Consider the following 14,286-nt stretch of genomic DNA (forward strand, 5'->3'; position numbering starts at 1 on the left):
TATTTGGGTCTGATGGCTTCTCAGTGGATATAACTGGCTTCACCCTGGGAACCAGCCTGATGGCTGGTTCATACATCCTCATCTCCATCTGAAAGCCATTCCGTCCTTTGTCCATACTTCATAGTGAGGGGCCAGGAAAGTTCAAGGATGGGGTGGCATTCACCCAAGAGAATGCAGCTGTGGCAGCCTCAGATACCCCCAATTCTCAGCCAGGCTTGCTGGGCCATTATTCCCTGCATAGAAATGCCACAGCTCAGGACCCCACAAGCTCACAGAGCCACTTTGTCGTGTCAGACAGCTTATGCTTCCCACAATTCGGTTGTTCGTAGAGAACTCACGGGCACTCAAAGGTTTACTCTGGAGGTTAAGAACTCTGTCAGGGGTTTGTTTAGCCCACGCGATACACAGCAAACGTTAGCACAAGGATGGCCTATCTGAGACCCTCCACATCAAACAGATATTTATTGAGCAGCTGCTATGTGCCGGCACTCTTTTAGGTGCTGAGCGTACAACAGTGAACAGAACAGAGAAAAATTCCTGCCTTTACTGCATTTATTATATTATAGTTGACGGAGAGAAAGAAGATAAAATATGCACTCTCTTAGGTGGTATAAATGCTAAATGGAGCAGGAGGAAAGGACAGTGTGTGTGTGACTGTGTGTGTGTTTTAGGGGAGGACTTGTAATTTGAGGAAAGGCAAACAGGGAAGGCCTCCCTGAGAAGTAACATTTGAGTCCAGATTTCCAAAAGATGAGGCAGTGAGTATGGGGCTATATGAGCGAAGAGCAGTGCAGACAGAGCCAGTGCAAAGGCCCTGAGGCAGGAGGGGGCTCAAGTAGCAAGGAGGCTGCAGTGGCTGGAGGGCAGAGACCAGGGAGAGACAACTCAGGGAGGTGAGAGGAGCCCAGGTGTGCAGGGAGTGGACAGGGATGCAGCAGTGGGTGTCGTGAGGAGGGGTCAAAATCCGGGTATATTTGGAAGAGAGAACCAATAGGATTTGTTGATGGAAAGAATTAATAGAATCACGGGGCTTGATTGTTACTAAATTAACAATAATAACTTTCAATCGTATATCGCATCGTATTTATTTTCAATCCGGTTTTCAGGAATAGACAGACATTCACTCAAAACAAGTTAAAAGGAGAATTTTTTTAAAGGGATATCTCATTTAATCCAGCTGCAAGAAGTTTGACTGGGCCTTATAGAATTTAGTCCAGTACTTCCCAATAAAAATGTAATAGGAGACATAGATACAATTTTAAATATTCTAGATCCTCATTTTTAAAGTTTTTTTTAAGGTGAAATTAATTTTTTATAACTTTTAAATCCAATCCACAATACTATCGTTCAGCATGGAATCAGTATTTAAAAATGAATGCGTTGTTTTTTGCATTCTCTTCTTCGTGCTAGATCTCAAAAATCCGACACGTCATTTTACACGTACGGCCCATCTCAGTTCGGACCAGCCACATTTCAAGTGCTTAGTGGCCACATGTGGCTGGTGGGTCCCCTCTGAGACAGCCCGCGACTAGCCTCTACGTCACCAGGCATCTCCTCTCTCTCCCTCTGGTGTATCCATCTGTAGACCACTGGGACGCTGCTTCTCCGCGCTGGGCTGCTGGAGGCCCCGTCCCAGAAGCTAGCTTCTGCCACCACTTCACGACTTCCCAAGGTGGCTGCTTGTCCTGTGCTTCCCGTGATGCTGTCCGTGACCACCTGCCCCAGGGTCCCACCCTGTAATGGTCTTTAGGTGAGAGAGGCCCACAGGAAGGACAGGTGGGTGGGAGGAAACAGTTGGCATCTTGGAGGCTTTGTCTTGTGTCACAGCCATCAGCAGAGGCTGGTAGCATTAGAAGTCAAGGAACAAACCAGGAGTGATGACGGTGGAGGGTCCCACAGCCAGTTACAGTGCTTGGGCGGCAAATCTGGTCTCCTTCTTTACGGGTCAGTGCTCTTTCCACCTGCTATTCCCTCAAAAATATCCTGGACTTCCAAGAGAACTTGGAGGTCACTGGTCCAACTCCACACCCAATGCAAGAGCCCTTCAAAAGCACCTCTGGCTGGGAGCTTTTATGAGAACAAAATGCCCTCTCCGGACAGAGACAGCCATGGGGGCTCAGAGCTGGGAGGGGCAACGCGTTTCTGCAACGAGGAAGCTGCTCTTCCCCTGGGCAGACACGGTCCCTCCCCAGGATCCATGCTTGGCAAACAGAGCACAGGCGGATGGAAAGCCACCCAACTCCTTGCAGGCCTGGGGACAGCTCACAGCCTGCAGGGTCAGACCCCTGCAGGGGCCACCTGTCCGGTGCTGAAATGACCTGGGAGACGAGTCTGCTCACGGCCGCAGAGATGCCAGTTCAACCTCTCCCTCCCATCTTAACTCCCTTCCCTCTTTTTTTCTTTTGCGGTACACGGGCCTCTCACTGTTGCGGCCTCTCCCGTTGCGGAGCACAGGCTCCGGACGCGCAGGCTCAGCGGCCACGGCTCACGCGCCCAGCCGCTCCGCGGCACGTGGGATCTTCGCGGACCGGGGCACGAACCCGCGTCCCCTGCATCGGCAGGCGGATTCTCAACCACTGCGCCACCAGGGGAGCCCAACCTTTGACCCCCTTCACCCATTTTGACCACCCCCATCCCTGACCTCTGGCAACCATCAATCTGTTCTCTGTTTCAGTGAGATTGGTGTTTTTGCTTTACTGTTGTTTTTTACATTGCATATATAACAAGATGATACCATCTTTGGCTTTCTCTGTCTTATTTTATGTAATGTATTTCTTTTAAAAGCCCATTTTTTATTTTTGTGGCTTAACTTTTTAAAAAGGAGGGTCATGTTACCTGTCATCTTTTGGGACTTGTTCCACTTATTATTATATCAAGACTCCTCTACATTCATTTGACTGTTGTGTAGTAGTTCAGTTTACCCATCTTCTCTCCCTCTGATGAGCACTTGGGTTGTTTCCCAGTTTTGCTGTCGTGAACGTTCACGTGTGTATCTCCCGCTATGCACGTGGAGATGTTCTCTTGGGCGTGCGTGTCCAGGGGTGAACTTGCAGGCTGGCGGTCTGTGTGACCATGACGTCAGGGGATGGGACCAGATCATTTTCTGAAATGATGGCTTCCGTTGCCCTCCCACCGGCAATTCTGTAGATTCCAACGATGTTTCCAAAACACTGACATTTTTAGACCCATTTCTCTAGCCACAGCCGTCATCCCTGAAACACAGTCATTGGTGGAAGCTCTGCACTTTGGATAATCATAAAATAAGGAGTAGAATCTTCGAATACGGCAGCTGCTCAGATATCGGAAACAATTGTTTAAACCTTCGTGTCTTCCCTTCTTCATTGAGTACTCTTCGGTCCCAAATTTTTACTTCCCTGACTACTTGTTTCATTTTGACTTCAGTTTTTTGGTGTTTCTCTTCAAAGGTAGGTTCCCCAAGGGTACAACCCAGTGTCTCAGGAGGGCTCAGAGGACGGGGCTTTTATTTTTCTTTTTTAACTTTTTGGGCTACTATTATTGGCTTTCACGCTTCCATGCCACTCTGCTGGTTTCATTTTAAGCTTGTGATCCAAAAAAAGAGAAAAAAAACCCTTCGGTATTTTTTTTCACACGCATTAAAAGTCAGCTAGCCCTCCCCAAACTGCTTTATAAACTGTAAAGCACTCCACGCAGATACAGTATGTTGTCTTTGTTATCAGACTGTGGTCATTATGCCCGTGACCTTGGGAACCCAGGAGTGGCAGTTCCCTTATATTCCGAGTTGCAGCTTCTTCGTGCTGACCCGCCGTCTCGTCTAGGCTCATAGGCACCCAGTCGTCTCAGCCTGCTGAGACTCACACGTGGGAATAGCACACCCCTTATCCCTCCTTCAATCAATCAAAAGCAGTGGGGACACGTGCAAGGTGTTAGGCTCTGGAGCCCGCGAGGTGTCTCTGGAAGGTTTTCCAACCAGCCAGGAATTCCCCCGGCTGTCTTATCACTCAGCCCACATTTTGTCCTTTCTTCACTAGGCACACTGAGGCACTTCCTCAAGGGCTTGGCTAGTCTGGGTGTCCTGGCACTAAGCCGTTTCCTTATCTGGCAGCCTTTGCAGAAGGGAGTGGTGTGACTTGAGCTTGACACGTCTCGGTTCTGGATGATCTCTGCTTCCTTTTTTAAGAAATCAAAGGCTCCTTTTCAAAACCTCTCTCAGATTTTCTTCTTAGTGGTTTCCCCTCAAGGGCAGTGCTACTGCAGGGTGTTCCGAAAAAAGAGTTAAAAAGAGCCTCCGGTGCGTGACCGTGGTGGGCATTAGTCTAGCATTTTTGATCTTCCCACTTCCCTTTGAATCCATCCCCCAAGACACTGAGGTCCTAGCTCTCAGTTCTCGTTGGGAATTTGCCCGAAGAATGAGTCAGTTCAGTGGTGCTGGTCTTGGAAAGGGACCGTGAGCTGCTGAGTCTGTGACTCAGTGGAGAGACAGGAGAGGAAGGGGAAGAGGATGTGATCCCAAAGCTTGTTTACAAGAGAAACAGCAAAATACCCACTTCTCACTTCCCGCCTCCCCCCTGGGATTGGGGTTGATTCCAGACTCCACACCAAGTTCCTGTGCAGGTGTTGGGGGTGTTTCTTGCTCTGCCCGGCGGTCCCGGGTGTATGACAGGTCATCTCACTCCCAGTGCAAGGGATGGCTTATGTGGATGAGGAAATTTCCCAAAGGCTGACTTCCTTTTTTTAAAAGTAACATTTCCTGATGTTTTTCTGATTGTGAAAGAACACATTCCCTTTATAGAAGATGTGGGAATTCGAGAGAAGGGTATAAAAGAAGAAGATAAATGCCGGCTGCGACCTCTCTGTCCAGAGATGCGAGCACACGTGTGGTTTATCTGCAGGTCCCCAACACACTCACATACACGTGCCAGCAGGAGCGGGGCGTGATCACGGAGGCCTCTCTGTTTCTCTCCCGCGTCCCTTGGGTCCTGCGCACGCGGTGGTTCCTCCTCCCCCCCGACGGAGCACCTCAGCGAGCAGCCTGACCCCTCTAGAGCTCCTTGGGTGACACAGAGCCCCACTGCCCTTCTCGCTTACCAAACAGTACCCGTCCGACACTTCGAGTGTCCAGCCCCGTATAACGTCCGAACTCCGAGCTGGGTGTAACGTGGAGTCGCCTCCGCAGTCCTCCGGCGAGGCTTCTCGCCAGCAGAGAACTAGTTGCGGGGGTCTCCTCTTCCTCCCCCCCCATCCTTCCTACCACCTTGCTGGGTGTTGGTTGGACCCCGTGGGAGGGGAAGGTAAAAGTGGCTGCAAAGTTCCTACTGCACAGCTTCACACTTTGGGAGGCCAGGCAGACCTTGTCTCCCGGTGCCTTTGTTGGCTTCTGCCGGGCAGCCCTTGGGAACGTCCTAGAATGCATCCCTGGCCTTGGTGCATGACTCTGAAGCCTGACTCCCCATCCTGGGGGGCCTTGCTGGGCAGAGTCCGGGCTCTCCCACCTGTCAGCCCTTTATCACAGGCGACCAGTGTCCGGCCATCGAAACGTCTCAGCCACCCTTGGCCTGTGTAACAGGCTGTGGGTGTGCGGAGCCAGGGCAGCAGCCGTGCTCCTCTGCCTTCCCCCCGAGGCCACTGGCTGGCCAGCCGTCTCTCGTCCGTCCAGAGTCCTCCGCCCAAGCCAGACACTGACTGCGAGGGCCTCACGATCAGCCCTTCAGGCAAATCTGTGAACCCCCTTCCCCTGGGCCCCAGGGGGCTGGACCATCCCATCCTGCACACCCTTCATAGGTCAGGGAGTGGTCTTGCTGCAAGAAACCCCCTTCCACATCCCCCCTTGTCCTCCTCTCTCCATCTCGTGGTGGGTGATTTGAGTCGCGGACTTTTTAGAATTTTATAACCAAATTTTAGCTGAAAGCCTGAAGGTGCAAGTCCCCTGGCAGGGAGTGTCACAGTTCACCTTGCTGTCTGCCTCTGTCTTCACGCCCCAGCCTCTTGTGTAGACGCCACAAGGATGGATGGGTTGAAAGACCAGTGTGTGGCTGGATGAATGGACATGTGGATGGTCAAACAGGTGGATGGACAGACAGACAGACAGGTAGTCCTAAGCCTAGAATCAGACTAACTAGTTTATAGTCCTGGGCAAGTTATGTAACTTTTTTGTGCCTCAACTTCATCATCTGTAAAACGAGAATATTCATAATGTTAATAATAGTACCTCCTTCATGAGAGGCTTTTAAGAAATTAATGAGAAGCACACACGTAGAGAGAATTGGACAGTGCTGGCACATAGGAGGCAGCCAAGGGCCGTGAAGTTTCATAATTACGTACACACGTATTTTCACTTAGAATGTCATAAACATTTTCACATTAAAATATTTCTAAATGCATGGTGTAGAATGGCTGTGAAATATTTTTTTGGTTGTTCCAGAATTCATTTAACCATTTTCCCTACTGGAAATTTATGATGTTTACCATTTTTCTCTATTCTGAGTAACGTAAGTCTCCGTTTGTATCTGGTAATTTCCCTCAGAGAGATTCTAGACAATTGTAAGCCCACGTGATAGTTCTTGATATTCTTACCCAAATCCATAATATCCTTGACCTAGGGAATTTGTTGGGTAAGAACTACATTTAGGGCTTCCCTGGTGGCGCAGTGGTTGGGAGCCCGCCTGCCGATGCAGGGGACGCGGGTTCGTGCCCCGGTCCGGGAGGATCCCACGTGCCGCGGAGCGGCTGGGCCCGTGAGCCGTGGCCGCTGAGCCTGCGCGTCCGGAGCCTGTGCTCCGCAACAGGAGAGGCCACGACAGTGAGAGGCCCGCATACCACCAAAAAAAAAAAAGAACTACATTTAGCTGTCTCAGCTTGCATTTATTGTATGGTTAGGGAGGGGGAGTCCTTTGGCATGTGTTTTGGTTCTGTGTATCCTTCATGTATGCACAGTATTATCCGATCACTTTCTATTGGGGTATTAGTGTTTTTCCTGTTGATTTATGTGAGCTCTATGGACTAGGTAGATAAGTTTTTTTTTTTTACTTATTACATCTTTTGGAAACAATCATCTCAGTTGCTTTTTAAATTTCAACCGTGGTGTTCCCGATTATAAAATGAAATCACAGGACAGTCTGGGGTTGGCAATGCTCAGTAAAATAAGCCGTGTGGATTACTGCCCTGCCAGGCAACTAGGAATTTGTTTCTGCGTCTCCCTCCAAAACACCAGATGATATGCCAGCGCCTTGAATCTGAGCCTGCTGCATGCTTGAGGATCATTCTTTTCGGTAGCTATTATTTTACAACTAGACCTAGAGGGAAGGTTTTAAGTGATTTTCTCAAGAGAAGATGAAATGGTCAATCTGTGGTTGAAAGTAGGAACTTCTGGCTCCGAATTCTGCCTTTAGACGTGGCTGACGTTTTCTTTTAACTCCTGTTGTCACTTATTTTCGTCGTACGTTCTGGTTCTCCTTCCCTGAAGGAGCCTCGATTTGGCCTCGTGACCTCGATGTGCCAAGACCTGCCTCTCCGTCCCTAACTTGTGGCTTCCCACCTGGGCTTGGGCGGCTTCCTGGAGGAAGAGGTGGGGCCTGGTGCCAGCCAAGAGAAACGCTTCAAGACACTGTCAAATCCTGCTGCTTTTGGAAGCTAAGAATTAAAAAAAAGGAGGAAGGCAGAAGCGGAGGCTGAGTGACTACAGAGCAAATTGTAGAAAATCACAGAAATCGTTACATGACAGCTTGGAACATCCTGCCTTCCTGCTTTGTATTTTGTGTAATTTTACCCCAATTATTTTTGTAATTTTACAACAGACATCCACTTGGATACCATGCTTGTCATGGACCTGTGAACGACCTGTAAACCTGTAAAAAAAAAAATAGACTTCTGGTTTTTTAAAATGTAATTGGTCATAGACACCATATCAGTGCTGTCTCACAAAACGTACGTCAGAAAGATGGTGGGGTTCGGGACTTCCCTGGCGGTCCAGTGGTTAAGGCGCCGCGCTCTCAATGGAGGGGGCACGGGTTTGATCCCTGGTCGGGGAACTAAGATCCTGCCTGCCGCGTGACACGGCCAAAAAAAAAAAAAAAAAAAGATAACGGAGAGAGATGAAACGTTGAGTCAGAAGTAGCTCTGCTATTCAATATTTAGCAGCATTTGCTAACAAAACGATTAAAATGAAAAAATTAGGTAAACAAATGAATAATTTTAAAAAGTGAAAATGCCAATCACATTGGAAAAAAGAAACTAGTAAAATCATGGCACACTCGCGTGCTGGACCATTTTGCAGAGTTAGTATTGATACTTCCCGGTTTTCAGAGGATTTTTAATGACAAGGGGAAGTGTTTATGGTACAAGTTGTAGGGAAGAAAGTGGAAAGCAGAGCTGCAGCCGTGCTAATTGTGCGATGCTGGTATTTCCTATGTGGACCCACAGAATCCATGGACACAGTGAGGCTTTGGAAAAAAGGTGGGAATGAACCACACTGAGGTTTACATGGCAGTATCCCTCTGGGTGGTGTGTTTCCTTCTTTATACTTGTCTGACTTTTCCAAATTTCAGTTACATACATTTTCTTAGTGATCAGAAAAGAGGGAATACAGTTTAAACGCGGTAAGAGACGAAGCTGGAAGTTCTATTTCTACATTTTCAAATTGCAGCTTTAAACCTGGCTTATTCTTTTAGCTCGTGCATTTGGTTTTCCCTGATCTTGGCACCTGGAGGCCGGGCACAAGAGGGAGTGCCAGGTAGGTCGATCATCTTTGTTTTATTATTTTTTTTAAATAACACTTAGGGCTTCCCTGGTGGCGCAGTGGTTGAGAGTCCACCTGCCGATGCAGGGGACACGGGTTCTTGCCCCGGTCCGGGAGGATCCCACATGCCGCGGAACGAGTGGGCCCGTGAGCCATGGCCGCTGAGCCTGCGCGTCCGGAGCCTGTGCTCCGCAACGGGAGAGGCCACAGCAGTGAGAGGCTCGCGTACCGCAAAAAAAACCCCCAAAAAACAAAAAAAACCCACTTATTTCTTAAAAGTTAACATGTGCATAATAGAAAACCAGAAAACAAAAGAAGCAAAAAACAGTCATCCATCATCACAAGCAGTTTGTTTTTCTTATTTTAAATGTTAAGAACACACATTTTGAAAAATCACAAAATGGGTGGCCAAAGAAATGCAAAACTAAACAAGCGATAAATATCAACTCTTACCAAAGAGTTCCTATAATTATGTGAAATTCCCAGTGCCTGATATAATTCAGGTGATGCCAGGACCAAATATGAGTCTCTATCTTCTTGAGAGATTTTGTTGAAATACAAAAGTCACAGTGTATTTTTCTGTTTCTGACACTTCCAACGTTTAGACATGTAAATGTCTAATTGTTGAAATAGTTAAGTAACTCTATCCCTAGAACAATAAAACTGTTTTAATGACTCCTTGAACTAAAATTTCTAAGCATTCCTCTAATTCGCATATTTGGATTCTATTCAGGAGACGGGAAGGTACCCGGGTGATATTTTTAACTCGAAAGGAAATTCCAGTGTTATCGGGTGCATCCTGTTATAATTGTCACTCAATTATCATTGTTATTTGTTGTTTGTTTTAAATCAAGAAAAATCAGGAGAAATCAGTGAGATCAGGAAATCAGTAAGAAGGGATGGAAGCCAAACTAGGGAAGGAGCCTGCCACCCTTGAAGGAGTGGAAGGCATGGAAGAGTTTGCCAAGCTAAACACTGGGCAGCAGTTAATTTGAAAACATTTTGTTGGGCTGCTAGGAGCCCATATGAGCTTCTGCCTTTCCCCGGCTCAGCAGAGGAGGAACCAGCCTTCCTACTGGGGGATCTGAGAACCTGAGTCCATTCAGCAGCGGGGACACGGGCATCCATCCACCTCCCTTTGAGAAAGTCAATGGTGGAGGCAACCGGAGGCTTTCCCTGTGGCATCTCTTTAAGATTTGAGTGTCGTAAGTCGGGAAAGCAGAGGAGAACATCTGCAAGCCCGTTTCAAAGTTGATGCGTGTGAAATAGCATGAAATTGTCCACCTAGCAGAGCTTGGTCAGGCCTCATGACTGATTAGCTTTTCCTAATAAATGGAGTCCATGATGAAACCCAGAGAAGAAATCCGTCTTCCTTGGCTAGTCCGTTCTGTGTCTTCTCTAAAGCACGCCAGTGGTTTGACATCATCTTGAAGACAACCTTTATTTTTCAGGTATCATTACGACGGGATCTGTATCAAGAAAAGTTCTTTCTTCGGTGCCCGGTACTGCTGCCTTCTGGGTGAAAAAAGATGTCACAGGTTAGTACCTGTCATTTAGGTATTTGGGTCCTAGGTCACAGCCCGATCAATATTAGGACCGTTCGTACTTCGGTTGAACCTAACTGGCTTTTTGGCTGTTGCACCATTCATCCTCTTTAAGGATGGAAGCACACACATCACATCACCTTGCCTCTGACACGGGCCACATAGTTGGCCGGAGAAATGCATATCGCGTTCACTTCCTCGGGTACCGTTCATTTTCATCCTCATCTCAGTTGCCGAAGCCGTTTTGCACAAAGTCTTTGTCCTTCTCCACCCCTCTGTCAAATTGGACAGAATTAGCCGCTTCCTCTGCTCGGAACTTCCTCTAGCCCTCAGGACTCTGTGTCATCCAGCTCCTTCCCCAGCATGAGCCCTTCTTGGACTCCTTATCTCTCCCCTCCCCACCAGGGCATGCATCTCCCTGAGACCCAACCCTGCATAATCCATGATGCTCTTCCCACACTTTGGCCCCAAGACACCTCATCCCTTTCTGTCTCCCACCTGTCTCCCCATCCGCGGATGACTCCTCCTCCTACATCACTTCTGCTTCTCATCGCTCCCACCTCCTAGGCTTTTCTCTCTGGCTGTCTACTGGACATGTCCATCCAGAAGACCCACTGGTACCTCACACTGAGGGTGCAGAAATTTAACTTCATCCTCTCCCTCCAGTCACCTCTGCCTCTTGACGTCCAGAGTTCCATCCGTGATCCCGGTAGATATCACCTGTGCAGAGTGTCACCCGAAAGCCATCCCTGACTCCCTCGGGTCACAAGTCCTGTTAATTCTTCCCTTTCGGGTCTCCTGACCGCTCTTCATGGTTACTGATATTTCCTTGAAGCCCCGGTCATCTCACATCAAGAGTATTTCCGTGGATCCCACGTGACCTCCCTCTCCTCAGCCTCACCTCTCTGTAAACACAGCCGTGAGTAAAGCATCTACACTCCGGTAAAAATTAATTTTAAAAATTAAATTAAAAGTATAACAATAGATAAATAAATGGAAGGAGTCAGAAAATAATTGATAATCTTGATTTGGCAAAACTTAAAACTTCTTTATCTTAAATAATTAAAGGGAAATTCCATGTATCTGTGGGCCACGTTCTTATAATAGATATAATTTAACAAATATAATACTTAAGAGCAAAATATTCATGTTAATCCATATGAAGGCTGAGAGCCCAGCAGGACCAAAACCAAAAAGAGATATTTAAAAAAGAGAAACATGTGGGCTTCCCTGGTGGCGCAGTGGCTGAGTGTCCGCCTGCCGATGCAGGGGACGCGGGTTCGTGCCCTGGTCCGGGAAGATCCCACGTGCCGCCGAGCGGCTGGGCCCGTGAGCCGTGGCCGCTGCGCCTGCGCGTCCGGAGCCTGTGCTCCGCAGCGGGAGAGGCCACAACAGTGAGAGGCCCGCGTACCGCAAAAAAAAAAAAAAAGAGAAACATGAATTCCGAAACACATCAAGAAGCCTTAATACCTTAAGGAATTCTATGAAAACTGTTTTTGTAGCACTACTCATTAATATAAATACAAACCCCTAAATTTCAAAATAAGGAAATAAATAAACAAACATAACTGTGAGTCTAACCTCCCCACAATTCTGCATTTTCTTTGTCTCCTTCTTGCTCAGAAACACTCGGGAGCTTGCTCTTACCTCCTGCGTGAAGCCTACACACCCCCCTTTCCCAGACTGGTGTCCGCCCCCCAGATCCTTCCTACTGCACTTTCCAGCCCTGTTGCCGATTTCTCCCCCATGTAAACTGCCAGTTTCAGCCATACTCACTTTTCCCTGAAAATGTCAGATGCGGTTCTGTCTTTGCTCCTATCGTCGTCCTGGCGTACGACGTCATTCCTTCTTCTCTCTGTCTCATTGGACCTTCCTGAATCCTGTTCCTTCCCTGGGACATACCTCAGGGACCACCTGCTCCAGGGAACCGTCCTCAGCAGCCCCAGCTCCAGGGAAGACCCCCTCCTCCACTGCCCCATGCTGCTCACTGGCTGTCGACGCAGCCAGTGTTTCCTCTTAATTCATACATTGTTCATGGAGCCTTCGTGTGGCATAGAGAGAGGACCGCAAATCCAAGTAGCCGGGGTCAATTTTACCTTTACTCCTAGCCCAGCATAATGATTCGGAGGCCCCCTTCACTCTCCAAAGGGTTCTAGTGCGGACAAGAAACTATAACGGATTACATGATCCCTTTTGTGTAAGGTACCCTGTGTGGTAAGGCGGCGGCCGAGGGGGAGCCCTGAGGAACCACCAGTATGGGTAGGACGTGGACCCTTCTCTCTGACGGCTTCCCAGAGGAACTAAATGTACATTCTGCTTGATAGCAAGTATGACGTGGTAGGTGTGGGACGTGTACACAAGGTCCCGTGAGAACTCAGAGATGGGGGGTGCACGTCCCGGGCCGGGGGATCAGAGGGGCCTGGGAGAGAGGCGTGCTTTGAACGGAGCTGTGAAGGACAGAGCGTTGACGGGTGGAGAGGGTGGCGGGAGGGAGAGGACGGCCGGGCTCGGGGAGGGAGGGGAGCACACACAGAGGTGTGCGGGCAGGACGCGGAGGTGGGGTGGAGCACCGGCCCGGGGAAGGGGCTTGAGGGCTTGAATTCGATGCTGGGGGCGGGGCGTCTGTAAGCCTTTGGAGCCGTCCTCTGGGAAACAGGGTGGTGTCATCGTGCGAACCTCTGCAAGGCCGGGGACCACGGAGCTGGTTTTGTCCCCAACGTTGCCTGGAGAAACACAGTGTCGGCCCGGAAATAGCTGTTGAAGAATGCGAAACTTGGAATTGAGGTTTCAAGAGACTAGGCTGGAAGGAGAGAGTGACGGCAGCCGGGAGGTGGCCCTCAGTCGTTGTGCTGAACGCCTGGACCCAGAGAAGGCAGAGCTGCAGGACCCTCCGAAGGCAGGGCCTTCAGGGGGTGGAGCCCGTCCGTGACCGCAGACAGACGGCGGCAGAGGTGACTCAGGCCAACCCGTCCCGCCGAAACCTCAAGCTCAGCCTCACGTCCAGTCCTTATTACCCGCTTCCCACCAGCTCCTCCTCTTATTCAGCCCTTAGTCACAGAGATGGAAAAAACGAGAGCAGCAAAAATAGGGAAGTTCGGGAAGGGGGTCGGAAGGATGAGAGATTTGTTTCAGTCACAGCTGGACCTTTCCCGGTGCAAAGGGGATCTCTCACTTGCCGATGTGTGTGTGCCTTTGTTTGCCCAGAGCACCCAGCAGGCGGTGTGGAGAGCCCTGCGTGCGCCCCCCCCCCCCACCACACACACACACACACACACACACACACACACACACACACACACACACACACACACGGAAAACAACCAACAGGGCAAGAACTGTGCAGGGCTGAGAGGCCATTAGTGTCCTGAGGCCTCTGCGTTGATGTCACAGAGAAAGGGGCTGGAACTGGTCTTTGTGGGGAAAAAACAGGCTTTACCCTCATCGAAGAAGAGGAGGGCTTCAGGGGACAACGGTCAGGACAAGGATGACATTGGCTTATTCTGGAGATCAGCCCAGCAGAGGTGCTCTTCATGTCCTGTGCTCCACACGAGTCTGATAATAGATAAACTCTAAAGTCCTGGCCAATTAAGAGATTTTTTTTGGAAAGCATTAAGGTTTTTGTTTTATTTTTTTTTTGAATTTTAATTTATTTATTTTTTTATACAGCAGGTCCTTATTAGTCATCAGTTTTATACATATCAGTGTATACATGTCAATCACAATCTCCCAGTTCATCACACCACCACCCCCCACCACCCCCCGCTTTCCCCCCTTGGTGTCCATACGTTTGTTCTCTACATCTGTGTCTCAATTTCTGCCCTGCAAACCGGTTCATCTGTACCATTTTTCTAGGTTCCACATATATGCATTCATATACAATATTTGTTTTTCTCTTTCTGACTTGCTTCACTCTATATGACAGTCTCTAGATCCACCCACGTCTCTACAAATGACCCAGTTTCGTTCCTTTTTATGGCTGAGTAATATTCCATTGTGTATATGTACCATATCTTCTTTATCCATTTGTCT

The 14,286-nt window shown here is 48.8% G+C and overlaps 1 protein-coding gene across 1 annotated transcript in view; it reads left to right on the plus strand.

Moving 5' to 3' along the window:
- Positions 1 to 14,286, plus strand: part of RFX8 (regulatory factor X8) — a 52,178-nt gene that overhangs the window by 7,595 nt on the left and 30,297 nt on the right. Inside the window, 2 exon segments of the mRNA XM_067007084.1 lie at positions 8,646 to 8,707; positions 10,165 to 10,251. Coding sequence (XP_066863185.1) covers positions 8,646 to 8,707; positions 10,165 to 10,251 — 149 coding nt within the window.

The sequence above is a fragment of the Kogia breviceps genome, chromosome 11 (genome assembly GCF_026419965.1).
Source record: "Kogia breviceps isolate mKogBre1 chromosome 11, mKogBre1 haplotype 1, whole genome shotgun sequence".
In the NCBI taxonomy this organism is placed as follows: Eukaryota; Metazoa; Chordata; class Mammalia; order Artiodactyla; family Physeteridae; genus Kogia; species Kogia breviceps.